The sequence below is a fragment of the Haliaeetus albicilla genome, chromosome 1 (genome assembly GCF_947461875.1).
Source record: "Haliaeetus albicilla chromosome 1, bHalAlb1.1, whole genome shotgun sequence".
Classification (NCBI taxonomy): Eukaryota; Metazoa; Chordata; class Aves; order Accipitriformes; family Accipitridae; genus Haliaeetus; species Haliaeetus albicilla.
The window spans coordinates 16,314,900-16,339,189 of NC_091483.1; the positions used below are offsets into that span (position 1 = coordinate 16,314,900).

Sequence of the window (24,290 nt, forward strand, 5' to 3'; positions counted from 1 at the left end):
AAAGAAATTTCCCTTGATTTGGATGATCCAGAAGCCTTTCACAGCCACCAGAGAGGATCAGTTCAAGGCATGATCAGGTTACCCTAAGGGTAGGGATTTGTCCTTGCTTCAATTTTGACCCCATCAACTGCTGGGTATGTAATCAAATACATTTTTTCCTACTCTGTCCTGTTCAACTTGCCTTTTTATGTACCCTTGAAGATGTGATGATCCAATGCGTTTGAGAAGAGTGACTGAATAAACAGATGGAGATCTTTCTGTTTCTGTATAAATATTAACTATCAAATCAAATGTTTGAAAGCTGCTGAGTTTAGTGTTTACTTTTCCTCTGTAGTTCGAACACAGAGTTGAATGTAAGGAAAAGCAATACAGAGGTTAATAAAAGTGCTACTTGTGTTTCTGAATACTGGGAAATTATTCAGATTAAATTATGAGCTTCTTGGCTTGGTACAAAGATTTAAATTTAAAAATGAAGGGGTTGTGACTTTTTTTTTTTTTTTAAATTGAAGCAGGAATGCACTGCATGTTACATATAGTCAGTGTTCTGCTCTATGAAGCCCAAGCTGCGTGTGTAAAATAAAAGCTCATTTGAGTAGTCTTACAAGCCTAATGGAGGCATCATCTCAGCTTTATAAATAATGTAAGTTGTGTATAATGTGGAGTCCCCAGAGACTGCAGAGAAAGCATCATTACAAGCCTTTTCAACCTGCTGGAGATCTTAAATTGATTTACAGCACTGAACTGGTGCAAAATGATACATCAGGATGACACAGGGTCAACCTGTAAAAGTCTATGATGTGAGCCCGTTAGTTCAGTCATCATAATTAAACCATATTATGAGGGCAGCGAAGCAAGTGTCTGTGACATGTCCCATTGTGCTTCAGATATGGGTGGTTTAAGAATCAAATAAAGAGATCACAGTGTTTATTATTTAAGTTATGCAAAGAGTAGTTGAATTTAAAGCTTGTGGCCCTGTGAAGAATAAATGCTGAACCAATTTAGGTTGACTCTTAACCTCTTTCTTGCAGGCATTAGCAACTGAAAGAGATGAAGGCATGTGCAGCGTGGAGGTGTATGTGGGGGGAAGTGGTTGTGAGTGAATATCTCTGAATTTTATATATCCTTTTTCAAGCCTCAAAATCAGCTAGACTTTATCTGCAGACTGTGCTGTCAGATATCAAAGAGACAAACAGGCAAACAAGCTTGTTTGGGCTTTTTTTTCTTTTCCTAGTATTTTTATCCTACCAAAGTTTCTAACTGCCTGTTGAAATGTTCCTGCAGATCTGAGTTCTTGTGTAAGACAGAGCATCTTAGTCATATCTTGAACTATATGACCAAACTTATTTTAGAACAGAGACTGTAATTTTGAATATGGGTTGGCACAGGTCACTCTACTTTTCTTAGTGAAGGCAACTATGGCTTCACATTCATGTTTTTGCTTTAAGTAACTTAGAAAGTAGCATGCCACAGACAGTAAAACGTTTATTATATACTAAGCATCTTAGGTCTTGCTGTTCCTGCTCATAAAATCACTATGAAGTGTTTTGGGAAAATCCTGCTAAAACTCCTTCTTTCTACTAGTCAGCCTGCTGCTTGGTGATCTGAGTGTGTTGCACGTCTTGGTGGTTAAACCAGCTCCTCATACCTGAATTTGTGTGAACTGTGCACTGCATCTCCTGAGCTTCTTCCAGCCAAGAAAGAAACATCTCTTATTTTTAGTCACAAATATAACTAAAAAAATAATTTTGAGGGATACAAGAGAAGCAGAGAAAATAAATGGTCACTAGTGGTGAGAGATCCATTAGTCTTCAGGCTCAGTTGCATCTCAACAGCACGTGCTTTAGCTAAGGTGCTTTCTAAGCAGCAGATAAAAGAACTAAAGCTCGCTTTTGGATGCAGTGCCGTACAAAATGTGGGTATGGAGCCCTCTTCTGCTGTGTCAATGCAGATGAATAAATGAAACTATCCTACTGAGGAGAGCGCCGTAAAATCTGTGAAAATGAAAATCAAATTTCACAAATTGCTTTATGGTTAATGAAGTGAATCTACTAACGTTTTTGGGTTTGGGTTTTTGTTTGTTTGGGGTTTTTTAAACTTTCTTTTTTTAATTTCTGGTTTAGGTTTTGATGACAAACTCACCCAGTTGTGCTTTTGGAGTGGGGAAAGGTCTGTTCTGCCCATAAAAACTTCACTTGTTTCCTTCTAGGAGCTGCAGACTAGCGTTCTTCCACTGGTCTTTCTTCTCTGTATAGCAGTGTCTCAAAAGAAGGAATGCATACAAGTCTGAATAAAGATGGTATGCAGTTCCTAGAAATTTACCTTTGAAGTTTACTAACAGAAAATTCGGGTTTAAAACATAAACGCCAAATTGGCAAGTGTGGCTTGAAATGCTGGTGACTTAAAGGCTCATCTATGCAGGCATCTTGCACTTCTCTAGGCATCTTGCTCAAGCTATGATGGTGTAACTTTAGAACAGCATAGAGGATTTTTATGTTAGAACAGGGGTTTTCACTTGGGATGGGAAAGAAGTTGTTGTAAATTGATACTTTTTAATTGATAGAGTTGTATCCCTGCAGGCTGTTGTATAACTATTACCATTAGGATGTTGCTATTCTTCAAGATTCAGAATAACCAGAGAAAATGTTCGATTGGGCCTTTTGTGAAGGGCTTTGCAGAGGGTGAATTCAGGGGTGAGGACAAGGAGCTCTTGGCTGCTAATGGCTGCCACAAAGATCCCTATCCTCCTCTTCAGACAAATGTTAATTTGCATTACAGAAGCTTTTCAGTTTTCTGTGTATTTGAGTGGGGGGCATCTTTGTTTTTTAATAGGATAGAGAAGCCAAACATGTTGTAAAATTAACAGGCTAATTTCGGGTAATGTAAAGCGTTTTCCAGAATGAACCCAGATCCTACAGGACCTCTCCCTGCTTCAGTTTTATGCCTGCATGTGTTGGCTTTGGAAGTGCCTCATAGTTGAATAGGAAAAAGGATGGAGCACGCTACTTCTAATTATTAGACTGTGTGAGGTCAAGTATTCAGTGGATATAAGGCTGAACTCTGCCGAGTTGTGTAGATGGGTCCATTTTAAATTTTTTTTCATTTTGCGGAAGGAGGGCAGATGTGTATCAGGTACTGTGGCACTGGAATTGCTGTGGTGGAAGTGTTGCGCAGCTGTGTGGCCACAGTGCTGCCCCTGATAGCAGTACTGTGACACAGCTGTTGGGTTGAGCTGTCCTTACATTTCGAAGGGTTTTCTGCAAGTGCGGATTCCTTTACTCAGCTGTACTCTTCTTGTGAGTGCTGTGTCCTGGGAGACTGCATAAAAGCTGAGTTTAGATGAAGAGTTGAAGGGTTTTCTTCCCTCTAGGCTTGCCAATGGAGAGACCCTGACCAGTACAGCTATTCTGGACACTTGTACAATTCAGTCATTCTAATGTAGCTCTGTAATTGTTCTGGATTATATGTCACTTTTATTTCAATATGGGGTATACACTTGGGAGAGTGATATTAGAACAGATGTCAGCAGTCTTTCTCATTTTGTTCTTCCCCCACCCTTTCCCTAGCATGCACAGGCGAAGTGTAGAGTACAAGGAGGAAAACAAATTATTTTTAACATGCCTTTATATAAGTCATTATATTTAGGCACTGTTTAAAGCAGTATCATCCAAAGGCAACTATTATGTTGACTTGGCATGTAAGCAAATCATTAATGTGGTTCACCAGTGATTTCTGAAGCATTATTTCATATTTCTGTGCTTATAAAAGGGAACGCTCTTCCCAACATGACAGCAGATGAGACTGTCTGAATAAGTCAGTATAGACAGTCTGAATTATAACACTTCATGGTATTCAGAAGTATTTAACTTGCAAGTTTTTGTCATTAAAATCATTAAAATGCCATTCCACATCAAAGTGATCTATGGACTATCAGTCCAATATTGGGTAACTTGGAAATAAGATACCCATTAAAAATTTTTTACAATGCTAGAGTGATTATAGACAGAATTGCGAGAGTTTTCACTGCCTCCTTGCCTCTGTCCCCAGCATGGGTGTAAGAATTATGTCTGTCCTCCAGCTTCTACAGAGGCTGCAAAACTGATGTACGTATTTAAAAACTTGCCTAGGTAGATGAAAGCAAAAAAGCATGTGTGCACGTGGAGCTAACACTTGACACATGTAGCAGGTCAAAAAGTTTTCTATGAATTCAGAGAGTCCTTTATGTTCAGATTGCTTGGGGCATGCAGTGACCATAATTGATCATTCTTTTGCTTGCTTTTCTTCCTCACTTTGTTCAATATTGGAATTAGTTTCTCATTCTTCTGTGTTTACATGAAAGACTGATTTACTGAGGATATTTTTCTTATAAATAATTTCAGACTTCTGATTTCAAGCATTTTGAGGCATTGACAATAATAGCAGCATTCTGTCTGGCATAGTGTGATGAAACCAGGGCATGAGACTCTTAAAGGTACCTTATTCTTATGCTGGTATGTATGTAGGGTTATTCACACTTGATAGATATGCTGTATGTGCGTGTGCACATATGAATGCCTAAAATAACATTCACTGCTGTTGAAAGTTAAATTGGATCGGCTAAAGGTAGACTAAAACTATATATAGTTGAGAAAAGCCTGTAAATTTATCAAGGTGTATGAAACAACTATTTATATATAAACACTTAAATGCTTAAAAGCATAAAATCAGTTTTGGTTAAAGATGAAGTAAATAACTGGAGAATCGTGTTGCAACAAATTGTGGTTTCCACTTAGATGTGTTACTAAGGGCGATAGGAGGAGGAAACATCTGCTGTTTGGTCAGATGGTGTTAATGAGTTACATTATTTGACTTTATTCTACCAATATATTTCACCTTTGTATCTGTTAGGTTTCATTTGAATATTGATGTGGGAGGAATTGATCAAATGTCCTTGCTGTCTTACATGTATCTTGCTAGTAAGGACTTTAATTCAGCTGACATGTTGAGGGACAAAATATGTGGCTTGTAACTAGCTGTATTTCCTGAGGCAGTGGAGAGCGAGCTCTCAAAAAATTTCCTCCAAGACAAATTTGGAAGTGTGTGTGTATGAGAGTGAGGGTGGAAGGTGGTGTGGAGCTGACATCTCCTGCCGTTTTACTTGACGGTTTAATTCTCTGTGGTGTCCCTGCGAATTATAAAGCTGAAGAATAGCAAAAGTGTACAGCTTGGGTTTTGTTTGTTGTTTGTTGGTTTTTAACTCTTTGTCCTTCTTTTCTTTCTTGCCCTCCCAAGATGTGGCAAAAGAAACCCTGCTAGTGTTTTGTTAGGACAAAAAAGTTGGCAGCACACCTTTGGTCACTGTTGGTCAGTTGTCTTTTTTTCAAGGGCTTCTGAGCTGTGTTGTATGAAACAAGAAAGTTACTTTCATGTTAGGCCACTAGCACCTGCTTGGGAATGTAACTTCTGCTCACAGGTCCTGAAAGTTACTGAAACTGGCTCATCAATGAAACACAGTTCTGTTTGATCAAGGGTCTTTATCTTGATATCTAAATGCTCCGTTGTGAAATTTGACATATTTTTACCACTGTTGTGGTTTCATGACTGAAACCTACTTTGGGAAGGCAATTTTGGTTTGCTTTTATTTTAACCTAGGGAGGACTTTCTTCAGGTTAGTACAACTACAAGTTGTCTGATGATTTTTTTTTTTTTCTGTTGACCTTACTTCATGTATATTAAAATAATCCATCTTGCCTTTGCAGATAGGCTGGGAGAAAAAGAGTATGTGAATGTGACAAGAGTTAGTCATGGTTGCTTAAGGTATCTGGTGCTATAGTGATGAGCATGGTACAGGACCCTCTGTAGATCAGAATCTTTCAGTAGCTCACAAGCAGTGAAAAAAGAAGTGGAAAAGTGGCTTCTTACCAGGGCTGCATGTGAAGCAAGGTGACAGTGATGAGGACTTGCATTTTAATGGAATGGGGCTACACATGAAGCCAGACTTCAAGGGTACAAGCAGTGAAGGAAGGATGAATGAGGCAACTCACAAGACTTCTGGATGCTTTGAAAATATTTTCAAAGTTATGTAAAATTTGGAGAGGGATTGTTTCTCATGATGCCTGGTTTGTATTTGAAATTCTTAAAAGAAGTACAGTAAGGTCACAGACCATTTTAAATAGGACTTGGTGAAGTGGTCAAAATCAGGGAAACCAAGTGACCTGATTGAGACTTTCGTAGTAATTCATGAGAGTCTATTCTTTGTAGAATTCTGGACAAATCTTCTAACCTCTGTTGAAATGTATGATTTTTGTTTAATAGCACTGAATCCATTGAGTTTGACTTCCTGGTGAAAATGCCGTATTATTTTAAAAAGCAGTTCTCTTGTGACTCTGCCTATGCACAGCAAATAGAGCTCGGTCCCTACCTCTTATCTAGTAGCACTTAATGTGATGTTGTATTTGTGCCAAGGCATGTGGAGTTCTATCCAGTTTTCCTGAACCAATTGTTTTTCTGATGTGGAACAAATTCTTGTTTTCAAATGATTAGCAGGTGGTTGTTTTGAGAACTTCACAGAATCACAGGATGGTTGAGATTGGAAGGGAACTCTGGAGGTCATCTGGTCCAGTCCCCTGCTCAAGCAGGGTCACCTAGGTTGCCCAGGACCATGTCCAGATGGCTCCTTTTTTTCCAGTTTTATGACAACAGCATTACTGTTTTGTCAGAACAGCGATGAAAGTAGATTTGAAATTTACCTAGACCTTCCCATAGATGTGACAACATGTATGTGATGGCTGCAGGGATTGTTAAATGCATGATGTGATTACACTGGTTTAATTTCAAATCTGTAGTCTTTCAGGAACCTCAAATACATCTGAAGTATGTGCTTCCCTGCACAGGGAGGAAAGAGGGAGATGAGGGAGACAGGGGCTCAACTCATGTGGCTTTACTGAGGTCCCACCGTGAATCTCCAACATGCAGGACCAGAGTTTCATCTCCCTTCATACAGTCTCTTGGTCTTTCCTCTTGTCATCAGACACTTCTGCCTTTTTATCACTGAGGAGATGGATAGATAAAGTACACATTGGTTTTGTCTTCATTCCTGTTCTGCTAATTACCTGGTGAATGCAGTGACAAGCTATACTATTTTGAAAAATGTGAACTTTGACCTTGCTGAATATCTCGGAAAACCTGGCTTACATATAGGTTGCCATCTTGGCTATTAGAGTTTCCTGTTTTGCATTTTTGCCCGTTGCTGGCTTTATAGTATGGCATACTTAATAACAGGCCCTTTATTATCCATACTGGCTAGTGTCAGTGTTAAGTGCTTCCACTTGGTTGTCGTAGCCAAAGGAAAAGTCTTTGTCTTTATTAACTTAAAAACTTAAGATAACTTAATTATAGTTTCTGTAATTTGTCATATTAGATTTCAACCGGAAAGTATTTTATAAATACTCTCAGCTTAAAACTCTGTAGTGTGTGGTATTTTTGGACAGATGGATACGAAATCAGTCTTCTTTTTTCTGAAGTTTGCTTCAGAAGTTTGCTAGAGCAGAAGACAGTGGTAGCAGAGGGGGGTTGAAATGGTTGCTAGAGTGTTTGGTTTATTCAGAACCAGCTAGGGCAGAGCTCATTGCTGTGAGGACGAGACGAGGTTTTGCAAATCAACTGAAGTATTCATGTATGAGTGTGAGCTAATCTTTGTCCCAGATATAATTTAAAATTAGGGGGGTGGCAGCTCCACAAGATGGAGAGAACTCTTAACAGTTTAGCTCCTGCAACTCACAGATTTCTTAGCGTATGCTGGCTGGGGGACTTTGGTGCTCATCCTGCTCTGAGCTGATCCAGCTGTTCTGGAGAACACTTTTTTTTTTTTTTCTTTTTTACTGTTGTTTTTGCCAGGTTAGAAAGGTGAATTGGCTGACAGACTGTAAGCAGAAGGGAAATCATGTTGGAGTACTGAAGCTGGCACAAGGGAGTAAAGGGAAACCTTTTCTCCTTGGGTGGGAGCAAGCTGTTAGAGCTGCTCATCTGCTTGTGGACCTGTGACCTTCCTGGCCCAAGGCAGCTGTTGGAGGTAGCCAGTTATAAACGAATACTGTAGTACTCCCAGATGAAGACTTCCTTAATATGCTTGCCAAGGAAAGGTCTAATTTACGTTTTTTTTTCCCAGATACTTATGTTGGTGATTAGCATGGTGAGGTTAGACTGCCAACAGTTACATCAGTCACGAAGCCCCAGTGTAGTTATATTGGCAGCAAAACGACAATGATTAATGATGCAGTGTATTTTGTGGGGGGTGAGGGAGGATGGATGGGGAGGAACACTTAAACAAGCTTTTCTGGTCAGGTGCTCTTTTGCTAGTATAAACTGCAAGCTATATTAGAAATGTTTTTCTAGTTTAATGCAATCCTATAAGCAGAGCACATCTCGTGCACATTCTGTATAAGACAGGGCAAATGTTTTTCCTCATGGGTAAAAGAATGTCCTCCAAGTTTAACTTCTTAGTAGTAGAAACTTTTCCTCTTTAGAGGATGAAATAACTTGAAACAACTGGCAGACCAGGTACTGTTAGCAGTATTACCAAGAAATTAGAGAAAAGCTAAATATTAAATCCATTAAATACTCTTTTGTAAAAGCAGGCTGGTGTTACCAGGAATCACTGCCAGTGAAGACAATTAGAGCACCTGAGCTGATATGTGCTGTAAGCCAATGCACTGCTTGTAGCTTTTCTGGGTTCTGCACCACTGCATAAGTCACTCTGAAATCGTTGGCTTTCAGTCCACTTTTCTCAAAAGAAATTTAGACACTTGTTTTAATGGTATATGGTAAATGTGTTTAAAACCCCTTACTTTTTCTTGTTACTGCTAGCTATTTAACATCTTCAAACATTGTGTCTTTGTAATATATTTCTTAACGTCAAGGAATTGGACTATCTACAAATATAAAATACAAACTTTAGGTATTTTCCCTAGTGGCAGTGCTGGAGTGAGGTTCTTGCTGAATTCCCTTGTAGCCTCCTCCTATGCCAAGGAACTCTCCAGGCCCTTGGGAACCCAACTGTAAATTTTTTTTATTTTTTTTTTTTTTCCCCTCTGGCTTGGCTACAGGCATCTTTGAATTTTGTTCTGTGCAGAAAACATCACCTAACATAACTGGCATAAACACTGCAGGGCTATTTACTACAGTTTACTGGATAACTGTTCCCTTTGCCCTTGTCCCCACTAGTTTATCAGCTATGACTCTTGCTCATGGTCAGACCCGGTGCATCTCATGTGGTTTGTGAACTGGGAGCAGTTGAGAACTGGGAGCGCTGGTGGCAGGCTGCTTTGGCTGAAGTCTTGTATTTCTGAATACAGGCAGGTTCCTGTCACACCTTTGCCTAGCTCTTGCTTCCCCTGACTTGGGACGTGAGGACACTCAATCTTCCAGGCCAGCCACCAGTCAGGGTTGTTAGACACTAAAGGCTTGTTATCTTGGGAACTGGGGAGTACTGGTTTCAGCTGCAGAATTAAAGGCATCTAGATTGTCAGCTTAAAGACAAGGAACCTGAAATCTTTGTGTGCTCTTTTTGTGCATTAGCTTTCAGCCTAAAAGTAAGTAGTCTTGGAAAGCTGCAAGTCCTGGAAGTTCATCCTTGCGGTCTCACTTTGCGATGTATTTGGGGCTTGGAGTCCTGCCCTCTGAACTAGGACAGCTATGACTGTTCAGTAGCAGGCAACAGTGGAAAATTTAGGAAGTATTATGGCTGTTTTAACTAGCTTGCTGCTGACCCTGCAGAGCGTGTGATGTTTGGGAAATACTGTGTTTCAGTGTCTCAGCTGTAAGGTTGCAGTACTGCAACTTTGCAAAACCTGAATTTTGAAACTTTAAACTGGTCTTGGAAAATTACGGTGGAATGAATAAGTTGCCTTAATTCCATATGCAGAGTCATATAGGCACTGTTAATAAAAAAAACTTGCAGATAAGGAAAGGGTACTGAGTAATTCTTTATGTGGCTTAATTCCTCTTCCAAAATCATAAAAAGCTTACAGATAACCAGGGGATCAGATAGACAGCTTACAGCTATTTTCTCATATTGTAAAACTTCCTTATTCCCAGAAAGCAATGTAGGAGGATATCTCCCATTTTCTTTCAAGCTATGCGGTTCCCAAGTGCCGTATGACCTATCAGTTCCTATCTGTGGGTTGAAGCCTTTGTACAAAACCCTCCAAAGCCTTGATCTCAGGAATATGAGAAAACAGTTTGACGTGAGATTCTGCAGATGTTCTGGCACAGGGCTGTGACAGCTGTTTTTGCCTCATCCTGCAGTTTTTTGGATCTCTCTGACTCCTCACGTAGGGGTGCACCCTTGTTTTTTTGCTTTTAGAAGGGGAAAGCTGTGTCTGTGCTCGGCCGTTCCCTGTCAGCAGTAGTTAGGAGGCACTTCCATGGGTTGGGATGAGTGCGGTAGCACTGGCATGTGCCCCAGTCTCAGCCCTGGTGCCTTTGCCCTCTGGCCCCTCGCTGCAGTGGTCATTGGTTCTTGCTCAGGGCAAGTGGCCTCTGGCCGAGCGACTTACTGGCCTCTTCCTCTGTGGCATGGAGGTGTTGCTTGGGGTAATGCCACGTGCTCTCACAGAGCTGTCTTGGTGCCATCCTGCCAGCAAATGTTTTGTGCCAGGGGTCACCTCTCCGGCTTTCTTTGTCTACTACTTGCTTCCCAGTCAGTAGCTTTCAAGAGTTTTGTTCTCCACTTGTTAGCAGGAGAAGCTAAGGCTTGACGTGAGGAAGTGGCGTGCGCGAAGAGAGTGGGAGCTGTGTCTCCTGAGCAGCAGCCCAGCGCTCTCCGTGACAGTACTCCTTCTGCCGACAAGGTTTTACAGGCTTAGGTATGGCAGGAAAAAATTGCACTGATAGCAAATTCAGTTGCAGTCAGTAGACTTTTTTGGATTAAAAAGCTCCTGAGAACAGAGCTTTTAGACTTCATTGGTGAACAATAATGTGCGATACCAGTCTCAGTCCAAGTGTACCTGCTGGTTCAGGGGAAAGCTAGTGCTCCTAATGCCTGGTCTTCAGTTGAACCAAGAATTGTTCCTTTGGTTCCATAGAGTAATTGTCTGGATGAAAACATCTGTAAAAGTAAGAGACCGTGTAAATGCCTTCATAGTTGCATGTCAATAGCTTTATTCTTCCACAAGTATAGTTTTTAATATTGGTGAAATTGTACTCTGTTCTAGGGATGTAGTTGAAGGCAGTTCAAGATTTTAGTGTAGGCAAGCTCAAGAGTTGTACCTCACATGCCAGTAAAGGCCTTGATAACTTGGATCTGTGTTTGCTGGTGTATTTTAAACGCAAAGTTTCCTTGACCTGATTTCAGAAGGATCCCTATAAATATCTATTTGCCTGTAAATTATAATCTTTAGAGAGTCTTATTTTGTTGCATGTAAGCTGAAGGGGCATCTCTGAACACTGTGATCTTGGCTTCTTCCATTTGTAAAGGGTCTGGTATGCTCAGGTGGCTTGCCAAATACCAAGATACTGCCAGGGAGTATCTGCTGCAGCATGGCAGTGCAGCAGCTGCTTACTGTCCTGGGGACCAGGAACAGACTGGGTTTCGTGTCCTCTGATGTCTAGTCCCAGTTTTGAGAAGGCTGCTAATGGCATGCTGTAATTAAACAATGTTTCATTGGGTGGTGGAAATCTGACAAATCTTGATGTTTGTTTCCAGGTTCTCTAAACTTGGCTTGGAAAGCTGTATCATCTTTAAACACTTTCTCTGCCCAGAATGGTAGCTGTGAGTTGCAGGACACTTCATGAAATTAACTTAAGGTCTTTTGCTCTGCCTCTTGACATTTTAAAGGTGTGATGAAGATAGAGTGTTTTAAAGGTCATTTAAAGGCAAAAAATACCTCTTTAGTTTTTGTAAATAAGGCAAAAAAAAAAAGAAAGCTAGAGGAATCCTTTTAAAAAAGTGTGCATCTCGTGAACTGCATTGAGATGTCTTCAGTATTGGCAAACTGAAAAGGCTCTTCTTATTCCAAGTGTATAAATGGTGGGTGGGGAACTAATCTGTGAAAAGATTTATTTATTTTAATGACATTCCCTTTTTGGTTTAATTTCCATCAGTTTATTCTGCTTTGCTGAGGCTTGACCTAATAATGCTTTTATTAGTGAATAAGTCATTTTTCTTTCTCAGTTTTTGTTGTCTCTTGCTTTGGTGAAAAATTCTGCTTTAAAGCTGGGGATCTTGAGCTGTAATTTAACATCTTTACTTAATCTCTGATAAATGAGGTCTGGGTCACAGTCTTTAGAAGTGGTTTAATGCAGCTGATGTAACTGTATTGGTGCACGCTCTTGGTAAAATGAATCATTTGTAAGAGCGGTGGCTTGCATAAGCTGAGCATAACTGGAGTGCATTTGGTGGGGTTCCTGCCTTAAAAATACCCTGTTGTAGCACTACTCTGGCTGAGGCTGACAAACCCCTTCCTAAGTCCATGCAGTCTGTGCTAGGCTGTGCAGTTCTGTGAAGACAAAACATGTCTTGCATTATATGAGCTTTACTCAAAAATTTTAATGCCTGAGTGGTGATGGGCATTTTTCTTGTTTTTAAAGGTTTTCCTTTATGCTGCAAATGTATGTTTTAACTATGTTAAAAAAAAAAAAAAAATCCCTGAAAGTGACATGTCAGTAAATTTTCCCCATCTCACCTGTGAAGGAAGTTCCTCCTGCCCTGTGCTGATGAATTGGAGGGAAATGCTTTTTTCAGCTGATAAAAAGAAATAAAATTCCATGCCCTTCCCAAAGGAGGAATTCAACAATTGGACAAGTGGTGTGGGACCATGTGTTGGTTTGTAAAAGGATATAGTTTGTAAAGATGTTTCCTTTGATGCCTATGATGAATATGGATGTGTTTCCGCTGGAGAGGGTTTTGATTAAATTATGCAATTAGAGCTGACCAGACAAATCTAAATATAGGAAGAGGTTTCAGTTATCCTGCCTTTGTGTGTATTAACACACCCACACAGATGTGTGTTTATTATTGTTGTAAACAACACCTGTTTTCTAAAGACAGTTCAAAAAGTCAGGAAAGGGAATGGTCTTTGTGGAAAAAGGGAGTTATACAAGAGTTTTATGATGAAAGGGAAAAAAACCCCCTTGTTTTCCCCAGCTTTTTGACCTTTTAGAAAAGGACTTCCAACTTACTCTAATAGCTAGACTCGTGGCATCTTTGTGGATATCCCATGTTCACAAAGCCATAGCCAGTACTCCAAACTGGTCTGTAGGTTGTTCAGCATTTTTCAGACTTGACCTGTGTCATCTAATGATGCTGACTGAGCTCCTTGCCTGCTCCTGTACTCCTGAGTGCTCCTAGTGCCTTGTAGGACAACATGTGGAGTTTAAATGCCCCACAGCACAAGTGAAGTGGGTAACCTACCCCAAAGATGTGCAGTGAAATACTTGCTGTGATGGCTGGTATTTCATTCATCTCTTGGAAACTGTTGGGATAATTTTTTCTTTTGAATATTTTGTCTTAATTTGAGGATTTCTTCTAAGAGGCCTTCAGCCTCAGGAGAGAGCATGAAAAATGAGGAGTCTCCTCCTTCATTGCATTTAGAAAAAAAAAACACCTCATGAACACCATTCTGTCAAGTTTTGTGGTTCACAGCATTGTATTTATCTTACAGGTTATTTTAGTGAAGTTCATAGTTTTGTAATCCCATCTGTGCCAGAGTTTTGACTGAATCATCAAATTACAGTTCCTTCCTGACTTCACTTAAAATACTAAGTTGGAGTTTTAGAGATAATCTTTGATAACGCATCCAATTCAGTCCAACTGCTTGCCGACACCAGAAGGGATTTGTCCGCGCCTGGCTGTACGTTTTGATGTGTCCTACTGGTACTAGCCCTGGTGTGCACCAGACTTATCCAGCTTCCTGACCAAGTAACTTGGCAAACTTGGTGTTAGTTTTTTCTGTAGTCTGGGCAAGTCAGATCAGCATGGTGAGGAGACCGGCAGGCATTAAAGGAAGAGCTGGCAGTTTGTGACTTCATGGAGTCTCACGTGCATCTGAATGCACGAATGAGTAAAATTCAGCAGTGCAAGCTAGAAATTTAGCATTGTTTCTCAACTCTGGTGAAAACCGGATGATTTGAGGATCTGGTGATCATGTAAGAGGCTGTATGCGCTAGTGTTTCTTGTAAATAGGGAGGAGCTGTGCTTTAATGAAGGTGTAGATAAGACTCAAAGGGCAAATGTAATTGTGGAAACCAGGTATTTTCTCTGGAGAAGCAACAGTGAAGTTACTGTAAGTCTTTCAAATCTAGTAACTTCAATTTGAGAAGGCAAAGTACAAATCCAGAAAACCTGTAAGAATTTGCTGTTGTTTTACTCTTGTAATTGTGGTAATTGAAACTTAAAGGGTAAGGATCAGTGCCTTGTCTGCCAGAAGCTGAGTGGGTAGGCGAGTGGAGGAAAAGCTGTGGTTCATTATAGGAACTGGCCGGACACTGTGTACTTGGTTTGAACTGTGGCGAGCATTGGGAAGGAGCTGGCAGATACTGATAGTATAAGGTTATTTCTTCATGCTCTGCAGTAACTGAGCACTGGGGGTTTTGTTGTTTGGGTCGCTGTTGTCCTCCTCCCCTCTATCAGTAGAGCATACGTTGGCCTTACTGTCTGATTTTGAATGAGCGGTGCATCTTCTCTTTGGTGCTCAGGTCACACTCTGAACTCGATGGATTTGATTTGGCTTATCAAATAAGTTAGAAGTTGTGCAAGTCCTTCTTCTAAAGGCAAGTATTACTGCCCTGTTGAGAACAACTAGATATTTCTTGCAAGAAACTGTATGGGCTGCTGTTACAGTTAGCTGGGGTACAGTCAGCACCTTCTCTTCACGTGACACACTTGCTCTCCTACCATCTGCTGAACTAAAGGGTGCACGTAGGTATCTAAAAGGATTTTCTCTGAACAATGATACATGGGAGGTTTTCTTGGAAGGGCAATCCCTCAGCCAAATAGCATGAGCAATGGTCCTAGAAGAGGTTTCACAGACCGGGTGTTTTGGTCTGTCTCTGAGGATCCAAGACAGAGGCTACTTTGCAGAGCAGGCTGGAAGTATCCTCCTTGCTCTTGCTAGGCTTAAGTAAGGGAGTCTAATGCAGTGTCAGGAAAAAAGCTACCGACTCCTGTTAAGTATATTGAAGCATTTTCAACACCAGTGTACTCCTCTTTCCTCAAACGATATGATACAAAATTAACACGGGATTGCATATTTAAGTGTTTTCTTGAATTCTTTCTACTGTGCCAAGAAGACATGTAATTTTTTTTTTCTTCTTTCTCCTTGTCCTTTTCAGAAATACAAGGGAAGCCAAGTCAGGTTCTATATAAACTATCTAATGAGTTCTACAGCATTTTGAAATGAAACTTGCTTTCTTTCTGTATGTGTGTTGTAACGCCACTGAGGCTTCTACCGGGTTTCCATGCATTTTTCCAAGATGAGCAAGATCTGATCTTCTACCATAAAAAGGTGCAAAGAAAGAACTCTTTGATTAAAAACAGAGTAATTCAGCAGAAGACTCTGGACTTTTTGTTCTACAAGTCACATCGCTTGAAGAAAGAAATCGAAACTTTTTGCTGCTTGCTCCAAAAACAGGGAGCCAGAGGAAGTTAGTGCATAATCTGTTGTAACACATTCTAGCATTACAGCTGCTTAGACTGCATGCTTTTTAGTAATACATTGAAATAGTTCTTGCAGGAGTAAAGTGACAGCTCCCTGGCTTCCATGCCAAAATGTGATCTTTTCTTCTTTTTTTAAAAAAGGTTTAAATCTTGTACTGAGTACAGGAGTTGCTGAAAAGATGTGTCTTTCAGAGACGGTAAATTATGAAATATTTTTAAAGAAGCAAATTAAAATCTCTCTGCTTTTCTTTATATTGTCACTAAGTAATGGACGCTGGGAGGAGGTATGTTGAATAAAATAAGATAAATTGAATTTAAAAAATGTAGTCAGAGACTAGACAGTTTTCTCTATTAACTATTATGTAGATGCTCTTCACTGTGGTTCCTGTCCCTTTTTGTCTAACTGTGCTAGGCATATATTAAAAATATTTAATAGGATCCTTTTTGCCTGCATCACTGAGCCTGTAATACAAATAATGAAATTAGTAGAAGAGTTAGGGCTGCTTCTTGTTTGCCTGAAACTTGGGCTAGGAGTTGTTTCACTTCCCCCCCTCCTTGCCCCAGGAGAGGATCATCTAATTGTCCTAACCCTTTCTCCACCCACTAAAACCAGTCATTTATGCAAAGTGGGACAGTTTCCTATGGGATCTCCTGTGGGAATTTGAAAACGGTCTCATTGAATATTTTACTGTCTGCTTAGTGTTGCTGACAGAGTAACTATCTCTTCTTTGAGAGCTAGAAAAATAGAACTTCACTCTTAGGCATTTTGCCTAAATACGTTTGTTTAAATACAAGGCTGGCTAAACAGCTCTATATATAATGCTCACTTTTTTTTATAGGCTTCTCACAAGCTGCATGCATGTTTGTATGTTAGTCCAAAGATTACACAAAAGATAGCAGCAGTGGAGGAAGGCAAATAAAGCAGCATTGGGATTTAAAAGAAGTCTGTTGATTCCAACTCATCCATCAGCAGACAGAATGCATAATAAAAAGTGCATGGGTTTTGATGTGTAAAGAGTGGCTGATAAGTGGGTAACAACTCAATTTCCTTCAAACCGATTCTGATTCCAGGCTGCCTTTTGGGCAGTGTCCTGTTGTTTGGCCAAGGTTTCTGTTTCACCCGTACCTCGTGAGTAAACACACCCTTCAAGGGCTGGTGGTCACTCAGCTATTGGAAATACTAACTCCAGTTTTCCCAGAAGGGTATGTGTATTTGGGGAAGGCAGATGTGGACTGTGTCATCTGCTGACTCATGGTTTAATCTTTATTTTGCACTTCCAGCTGATAAGACCACTTTGGTAAAAAGTAATACAGGAAATGATGCACTGCAAAAACCAAGAGTGGCAGAAAGGGAAACGGAATGTACTGGCAAGGGCTCAGCACTGCAGACGCGCTCTCTGCTTCTTGGAAACAAAAAACTCCACCTACGCTGCCTTTTTTTTTTTTTTTTTTTTTTTTTTTTTAGCTTAATACTGGTATTGGCGCTTACTGTGAGTAGTATACAGCAGCCTGTGGGTTTTCTCCCCCTTTACTTTATCTTGCAGCTTGTTCAGGGCTTGGAGTATGCTTCCACTTTGTTTGGGCAGGCAGGACTGCAGCAGGAGTCCCTGGGCTGGAGCCTGGTGGCCTGCTAGGTCCTGCTGAGCTGCATTACTTCCAAGTGTATCTACAAGTACTGTACCTAATGCTACTCCTCCCGCTCCCAGCGTATTTCTTGCCACAGTTGTTGCTATAGAGATGCCAGCTGTTAAGATAATACCTTTGATTGTGATGGTGGAGTATGTTTTGGAGTGTATGATTGTGGGAGTGGGACATGTGTGTGTGTTGGAGGATTTAATCCAAAAACTTCGGAAAATCTGTTCCGATGGTCTGGCTACTTGGGGCTGCATCTGAATGTCAGCTTAGTCTTTGCAGAGCTTGTGTACTAGCTCAAGTCAGGTTGTATTTTCAAGCACTGGTGTAAACATACAGTCTTAATAGATGGGACTTTTTTTTCTTCTTTTTCATAGCAAGTAGTTTGGCCAATTATTTTTAAAGTAGCTTGGTGGAAATGGGTCAGGCCTATGTAGAACTGTGTCTGCATTCATTATCAATGTTGAAAGAAGTTTGGATTGAGATTTAGACTTTGTACTTTTTTTTTTTTAGAACTTCAACTTAAGTATTTTAAATATTTTTCATTTAATTCAAGTGGATGTGAAGTAGAAAGCTTGATTATTTCCTGATATACCACTGGAACTTTAACTTTTGTGTGTGGAACTTGTATCTTTTGTTTGAACGATACAGAAAAAAGATACTTAGAATATCGTTTGAGATACAGACTATATATGAGTTGAGAATACCTCTGTTACTTACAAACACATTTGAAGCACATGTACTGGGGTTCTGGTAATACGGTTCTTAAAATAGCACAGCATTTTAATAGAGCACTTTACAGTGTGTTTAAGGATAAAGTGTACCTGGGGTACAGTCAGTGACAGTAATGGAGTTCCAGTTCATTTAACAGCATAGTGCATGCCTAGGTAACAAAATAAATTCTTAAATTTGCCTCAGCCTCATGCAAATCTTCCACTGCATTGACATTATTATTTCAAATACAATTCTTAGCATAAAAGGAATGGGAAGTATCAGTACGAAGTGTAGGTAGACACGGTCTGTGTCTTGTAGTTTATGCATTCAGCCTAATAAAACTGAACCTTTGCAATTAGATAATTGTTTTAGTGACAAATGAATTTGAATCAAGTGGATGGTTTTCAGCTTAAAGTACTTCAAGTATAGTGGTACACGATGAAACCATTACAGTCCATGATAGTCAAGAGGTTAAGTGTGGCATAGCATTTACAATTTTAAGATCTGCAATCTTTTCGTAGTATAACTATGAAATTCTGTCTGATGCGGGTGTGCTGACACCTATTCTGTGTGTGTACAGGTTGCTGATTGGTTGGGTTTTTTGTGTCTTTCTGATGGCAACAAAAACATTCATATCCTTTTCCCCTTCCCCCTTCCTCTGCAACCTGTTGGTATCCAGTGCAGGATATGTTTCCTGTCTGTCTTCATACTCTGTTTGAAAATCAGTGGTTTAGTGCTCTTTGTCTCATTTTCCCCACCCTGCCAGCACAGGGTCTCTCCTGCTTCCCCCAGCAGAGCCTTTTGCCTGCTCCCAGCCTGGGCAAGTATAAAACTTGCTGCTCGCAGCTGGGGCTTCTTTATATGTGGAGTTCCTCCTCTTCACCCATCGCTTCATCCCTGTACCATGTCTTCCCAACTCGAAGACCAGTGTGCCATCTAAAATCCTCTTATTGGGACTTCCTCCTCCTCCCCATTCCTTCGTGTGTCCTTGAGTACCTCAGGCAGGCATTGCAACGGGAAGGGTCAGGATGTAATCGGTGAAGTAAGTTAATGCTATCTTTCCCGCACAGTCTGTTTATGAGCTGTGAGGGCTTTTTAGTGGGGTTGGGAGATGGCGTTCTCTTTCTCATGTGAGATGAGTGAGGACAAGGATCTTTCTAGTTTTCTTTCTCTTTTGGTTTGTTCCTCAGAGTAAGTTGGAGGTGAAACTGACCTGTTTTTGTTTCAGATCGTGGTATGCACAAGTCTAGTGCAGTGATTTTTTGAGCTGCATCACTGGCCGTTTGGAGAGGGCTAGGTAGCACAGTGCTGTTGGGGCATATTGCTTCCAGCTGCTCTCTAAAACAAATTAGAGAGCTTGTGATCTTGCACTGGTTCCTTGGGATGTTTTCCTGATTAAGGTTGCAACAGCTGATAGGCAGAGGGGACTGCCCTTCACACTTAATGGTGAGAGATGAAATCTAAGGGACTGTTTTAGGCTACAGTTAATGTGAACTACTTTTCTAATATAGGACCCTTGCCCTTTTGTGGAGTATGTGTGGGAATACAGCCATGTCGTCTTGTATTTTGGCTTCTTCTATCAAGCTTCTCACAATATTAACTAAGGCTATGCTTGGGCACCAAGCAGAAGTATTGTTTGAAGCTGGCAAATGCAGTTGCTGTCCCCCTAGCTGCGTGGCACAAAAATCACTGAGGCCACACAGCAAACTGGATAATGGAACCGAGCTGATGGGGAATTGTCCCACCACCTACCTCTACCCCTTGTCCTCTCCTCCTGCTACCCCCCCCCCCCCCAGCCTCTTTTGGTTTTGTTTATGCTGTGTCATTATTTTCCAGGGTGATCACCTCATTTATTCAGGGCTGTTTTGGGGAGAGGGATATATGGGGTTCAGCAGCAGGCATTGCTGCTTAAAAGTCTTCATCACATGTGCCTTGAGTCCAGTTCTGGAGGCTGTCAACACTTTGTTGGTTTTTTTGTTGTGTTTAGTTGGTTTTTGGTGTCACCACTCTTGTGGGTTGAGGGGGGGATGTTTTTAACTGCTCCATGTTAATTTAAAAGGTAAAATCCTTTTTTCTCTCCCTCTGATATTCTGCTGCAGGTTCTCGGCCAGAAGGTTTTAGAGCAATGAGAAGGTCGCGTTCATCAAGGGGGGATGTCAGCGCTGCCTTCCTGGGACTGGAGGACTGAAAAGGAGAAAGGACCGGAATTATTTGATACCGGCTGCTTTTGACTACTGACACAATCTGCTGTACCCTGCTGGTGGTGGAAGAACAGGACAGTCTCTCCTGCTTGGTTCTGTGGTATCACCACAGTGGGGTCACCATGAATGTGACAAGTTTATTCTCCTTCACCAGCCCAGCAGTGAAGAGGCTGTTGGGATGGAAGCAGGGGGACGAAGAAGAAAAATGGGCAGAGAAAGCTGTTGATGCATTAGTGAAAAAACTGAAGAAGAAAAAAGGTGCTATGGAGGAGCTGGAAAAAGCGTTAAGCTGTCCTGGTCAGCCCAGCAACTGCGTCACAATTCCTCGTTCCTTGGATGGCAGGCTTCAGGTTTCACACCGGAAAGGGCTACCGCATGTAATTTACTGTAGAGTGTGGCGCTGGCCGGACCTGCAGAGCCATCACGAACTGAAACCACTGGAATGCTGTGAGTTTCCCTTTGGTTCAAAACAGAAGGAGGTTTGCATCAATCCCTACCACTACAAGCGGGTAGAGAGTCCTGGTAGGTTCTTCCTTGTTTGTACCTTTACACCTTATCTGAACAATGCAAAGTATGGCAATGAATCATGTGACTCATCAGCTTAAATAAGCAAAAGTGGCTGTTTGCACATGTCAGATTCTTCCTCTGCAGTTTATCTGGATGTAAGCATTAATTAGCAGTTCTCCCTTTCACATGGCAAATGCTTCACTTGTGTAAATGTTTTATCGCTATACAGGGGCATAGTCTTAGTAATGTCTCAAGCTGCTGGCCCTGGTATCACCTGGTTATGTTGGTGACTAGCTATCCTTCAGTTCATTTGTTTTTCACTGGATTGTGCAGATCAATGAATCTGTATGGAACACTGCAAGCTAACATAAAGGATTATTGCAGTCTGTGCATGAAAATCATTCTGACATACTGTGATAGTGGTATTCTTATTATTTCCAAATTATTATTTCACTTCTATCACTTTTGTTTCTTCATTCTCCAGAAGATAATATTGTCTTCAGGATCTACCACAATTTTGGCCTTTTGAAAAGACTGTGATTTTAGACAGCAGAATATAATGCCCTCAATTTAAAGCTTTGATAGCAATGTTTGATTGTATGTGAAGTTTTACTGTCAGCTCTTCTGTAAGCGCAGTTTGCTTACCTGTTACCCGCTTTCCCACTTCTTTTTTAGGGTGCAACCCATTCTCTCTGTCTCCTATTCAAAGGCCAAATGTCTTTTTGATAAATCTGTGCTTAATTTTACTTAATGCAAGTTTATTATCAGGGAATACTTCCAGGGACTAAGATGAAATGTGCTTGGATATATCTACACTGGTCTCCAGCTACTTGTGAGGTTGTACAGCAACATCTGCAGAAATGCACTGCAGGCGTGGGTGGACTCCCTGGTTTAAATTTGGGAAGTCCATCTGTGTTAGGCATTTCATAAACTATGACGCTGTCTCTGCAGAGTGGCATGGACACCTTAAGAACTGCAGTGGAAATAAGATTGTTGCAAGATTGTTTTCTGTGGATGGAAATTGCATTTGTCTTGGTTCTGCAACACACAGAGCATATCTAGATGTTAAATATTTCCCTTCAGTGTGTCAGTATTGACTTGGAAATCATGTGAATGACAGAGGTGATGCCCATTATTTACGTATTTATGCAGCAGAAGCTTGAATGAAGGAACTCTACACTGGAAAAACAGTTCTTAAAAATTTTAAAATAAAAACAAATGTTAAAATTCTTAACAATTCCATTTTAAGCAGAAGTGGGATAGTAAAATAGTCGTGTCCTTGTACTGCTAGCTGTCTGCATATGTTTGTGCTAGTTGCTTGCATTCAGTATTCCAAAATATTGAAAATTAAGGTTCCTGGAAAAACATCTATTTCCATCAGATTGAGCAACAGTTGGGCTCTTACTGTTACTGTAATGTCAAGTGACATGTTCTAACTCATTTTCCTTTAATCTTGGAAACAATTACTGAGTTTGAGAACGTTCTAATTTGGACCATTTATACCATATTTAAAAACAGGTATTTGTAAATGCCCTGTCAATTCAATGAGATATGCAAGATAAAACTACAATAAAACTTTTGAAAGGTGTCTAACTGAAATGTACATTTTAGCTGAGTGCTGCTAAGTAGTTTAAGTGGTTGGAAAGCTAGGGTTTGGGTGTTAAGTCATCTTATGAATTTTGTATTTGGGAAATGGAGCAAAAAGTTATTAACTGTAAGCCTGAATTCTGGATTGCTCTTTAATTGGTTTTGGATGAGATAAAAATCTCTACATTCATGTAGCTACAGAAATTTTGCTGGACAAAAAATCCAAAACAGTAACTTAATCAAGTGGAGATGGTAGAAATAAAATGCTTCCCCTTTTGTCCAGAGAGTATCCTTCTTCAGGAAAAACTAGATACTCTTTGTCAATTGCCTAATAGGCAACTGGGCAGTTTTCTTGTAAGCGTTAGGGGCTGTGGTCAGTTTGACAGAGCTGAAAGAAGTATTCAGTCTTTCAGAAGTTCAACGTGCTGCTCTAACCACTTAAAATGTTCTGGACGTGGCTGCTGACCAGGAGGTAGCTTTCACTTCTGCTGAGGTGCTCTGTTAAATCAGGGTCTAGAGGTACAATGTTATAGGCATGCTGAAATTACATCTTGAACTTTTTAACAGCTTACCAAAGTGCAAGAGTGGGGTTGAAGCCCACTGTATTTTTACTGAGGTTTCTGGCTGGATGTGTTAAGTAGGAGGGGTTTATATTTAGTCAGCCACAGATCTGCCATTGTTTTGAGGGCTATTGCATGGAGATGAGTGGGAAAATGTGGCTTTTGGAAACAGGTGGTAGCTGAACTCTCGTTTGGCTTGGAGAGCTGTGCTTCATAGCTTATGACTTCTTTTTTCCTGTCCATTCCTTGTTCTTGCTGTCCTTCAAGCGTCATCTTTATCTTTGTTTCCTGATAGTCACTCCCAAATTCTGCTAACCGTTTTTTCCCGTTTTTGCCAGGACATTAAAACACAATTATTGCTGCATAAGTACTTATGCCTTGAGATTAATGGATAGTGGGAATTCATGCATGAGTCACTGTTTCCGACTCCAGCAGATACCAAGGTTTGTGTTTCCAAGGCTATCATTGCAGCCAGGAGGCTTAGAAATGTACTTTCTCTTGACAAAACAAATTTGGAAGCTCAGATTGTGTACGATGCGCATTTTGTGTGCAAGGTACATCCTGAAATTCTGTCTCTGCTTGACAGCGTGATCTCTATTTAGCTGCTTTGTGCAGAGCTGAAGCATATGGTGTGTGCATGGGATGGCATCTATATGTTCACTTTTCTGCTGGTTGTCGTGTGATTTGTTTCAGTGTTGTGTTAAGTTTTGAGGAACGGGTTAGCGGTAAATCCTCAAATACATAAAATCGGGTAATGCTCGATGGTAGGAAATTGGTGCTATGGATGCGTCTCAGTTTTCATGGTGCCGGGGGATGCATGGATTTTCTGCCGTGATTCCTTATTCCGTCCTTGCTGTTTAGCTTGAGAAGATAAGCTTGGAAAACATGAGAGTTGGCATGCTGTAGTGTGTCTGCCAGCTACAAAGCTACACCTGAATCCAAACAAGATTTTTCTGTTAGCCAGGCTAGATAGGAACCAGTTGTAAACAGTCGAGAGAAGGTGGAAAACTATCAGCACTCTCCAACAGGGAGCCTCCCAGGTGTCCCTGAGCCCAGGCTGTGCTGCTGCCCCTGCACAAGGAGGGGAACGTGGCATCTGGCGGCCATGTGGGTGTGATGTGGTGGTACCGTATTCGTGCCCAACCTGTCCTAGAGGCTCTGCACAGAGTCAGTCAAGAAAACTGAAGACAGAATACTTTTTGGCATGGTTAGCTTGGCAAGCTCGGTGCCCTTGGCTCACTGGCTGCGGAGTCAGACGGGGGCACGGCAGCGGTGGGGGCACAGGGTGGAGGCGAGGAAGGGTGACCTTCCTGCGATGGTGTGATACTCAGTCAGCCTGGGATCAGCAAGCTGCCCCCCCCCCAGGTGATGGAGACCCGATCTGTGGTGGAGTGCATAAACAGCTTCTGCTTGCTGTGTTGTGCCAGCACAGCTGTTAGCATGGCCTTGTGCTGAACC

The 24,290-nt window shown here is 41.0% G+C and overlaps 1 protein-coding gene across 5 annotated transcripts in view; it reads left to right on the forward strand.

The window, feature by feature from the left end:
• SMAD1 (SMAD family member 1) overlaps positions 1–24,290 on the forward strand; it is a 50,600-nt gene that overhangs the window by 2,179 nt on the left and 24,131 nt on the right. For 4 of the 5 annotated variants that reach the window (XM_069780223.1, XM_069780196.1, XM_069780213.1 and 1 more), the window contains exon 2: positions 20,077–20,700. In XM_069780223.1, the coding sequence (XP_069636324.1) occupies positions 20,301–20,700 (400 nt within the window). In that variant the 5' untranslated portion in view covers positions 20,077–20,300. Of the gene's footprint in view, positions 1–17,104; positions 19,020–20,076; positions 20,701–24,290 lie in introns of those variants that run through there. The other variant, XM_069780204.1, reaches the window with a different exon arrangement.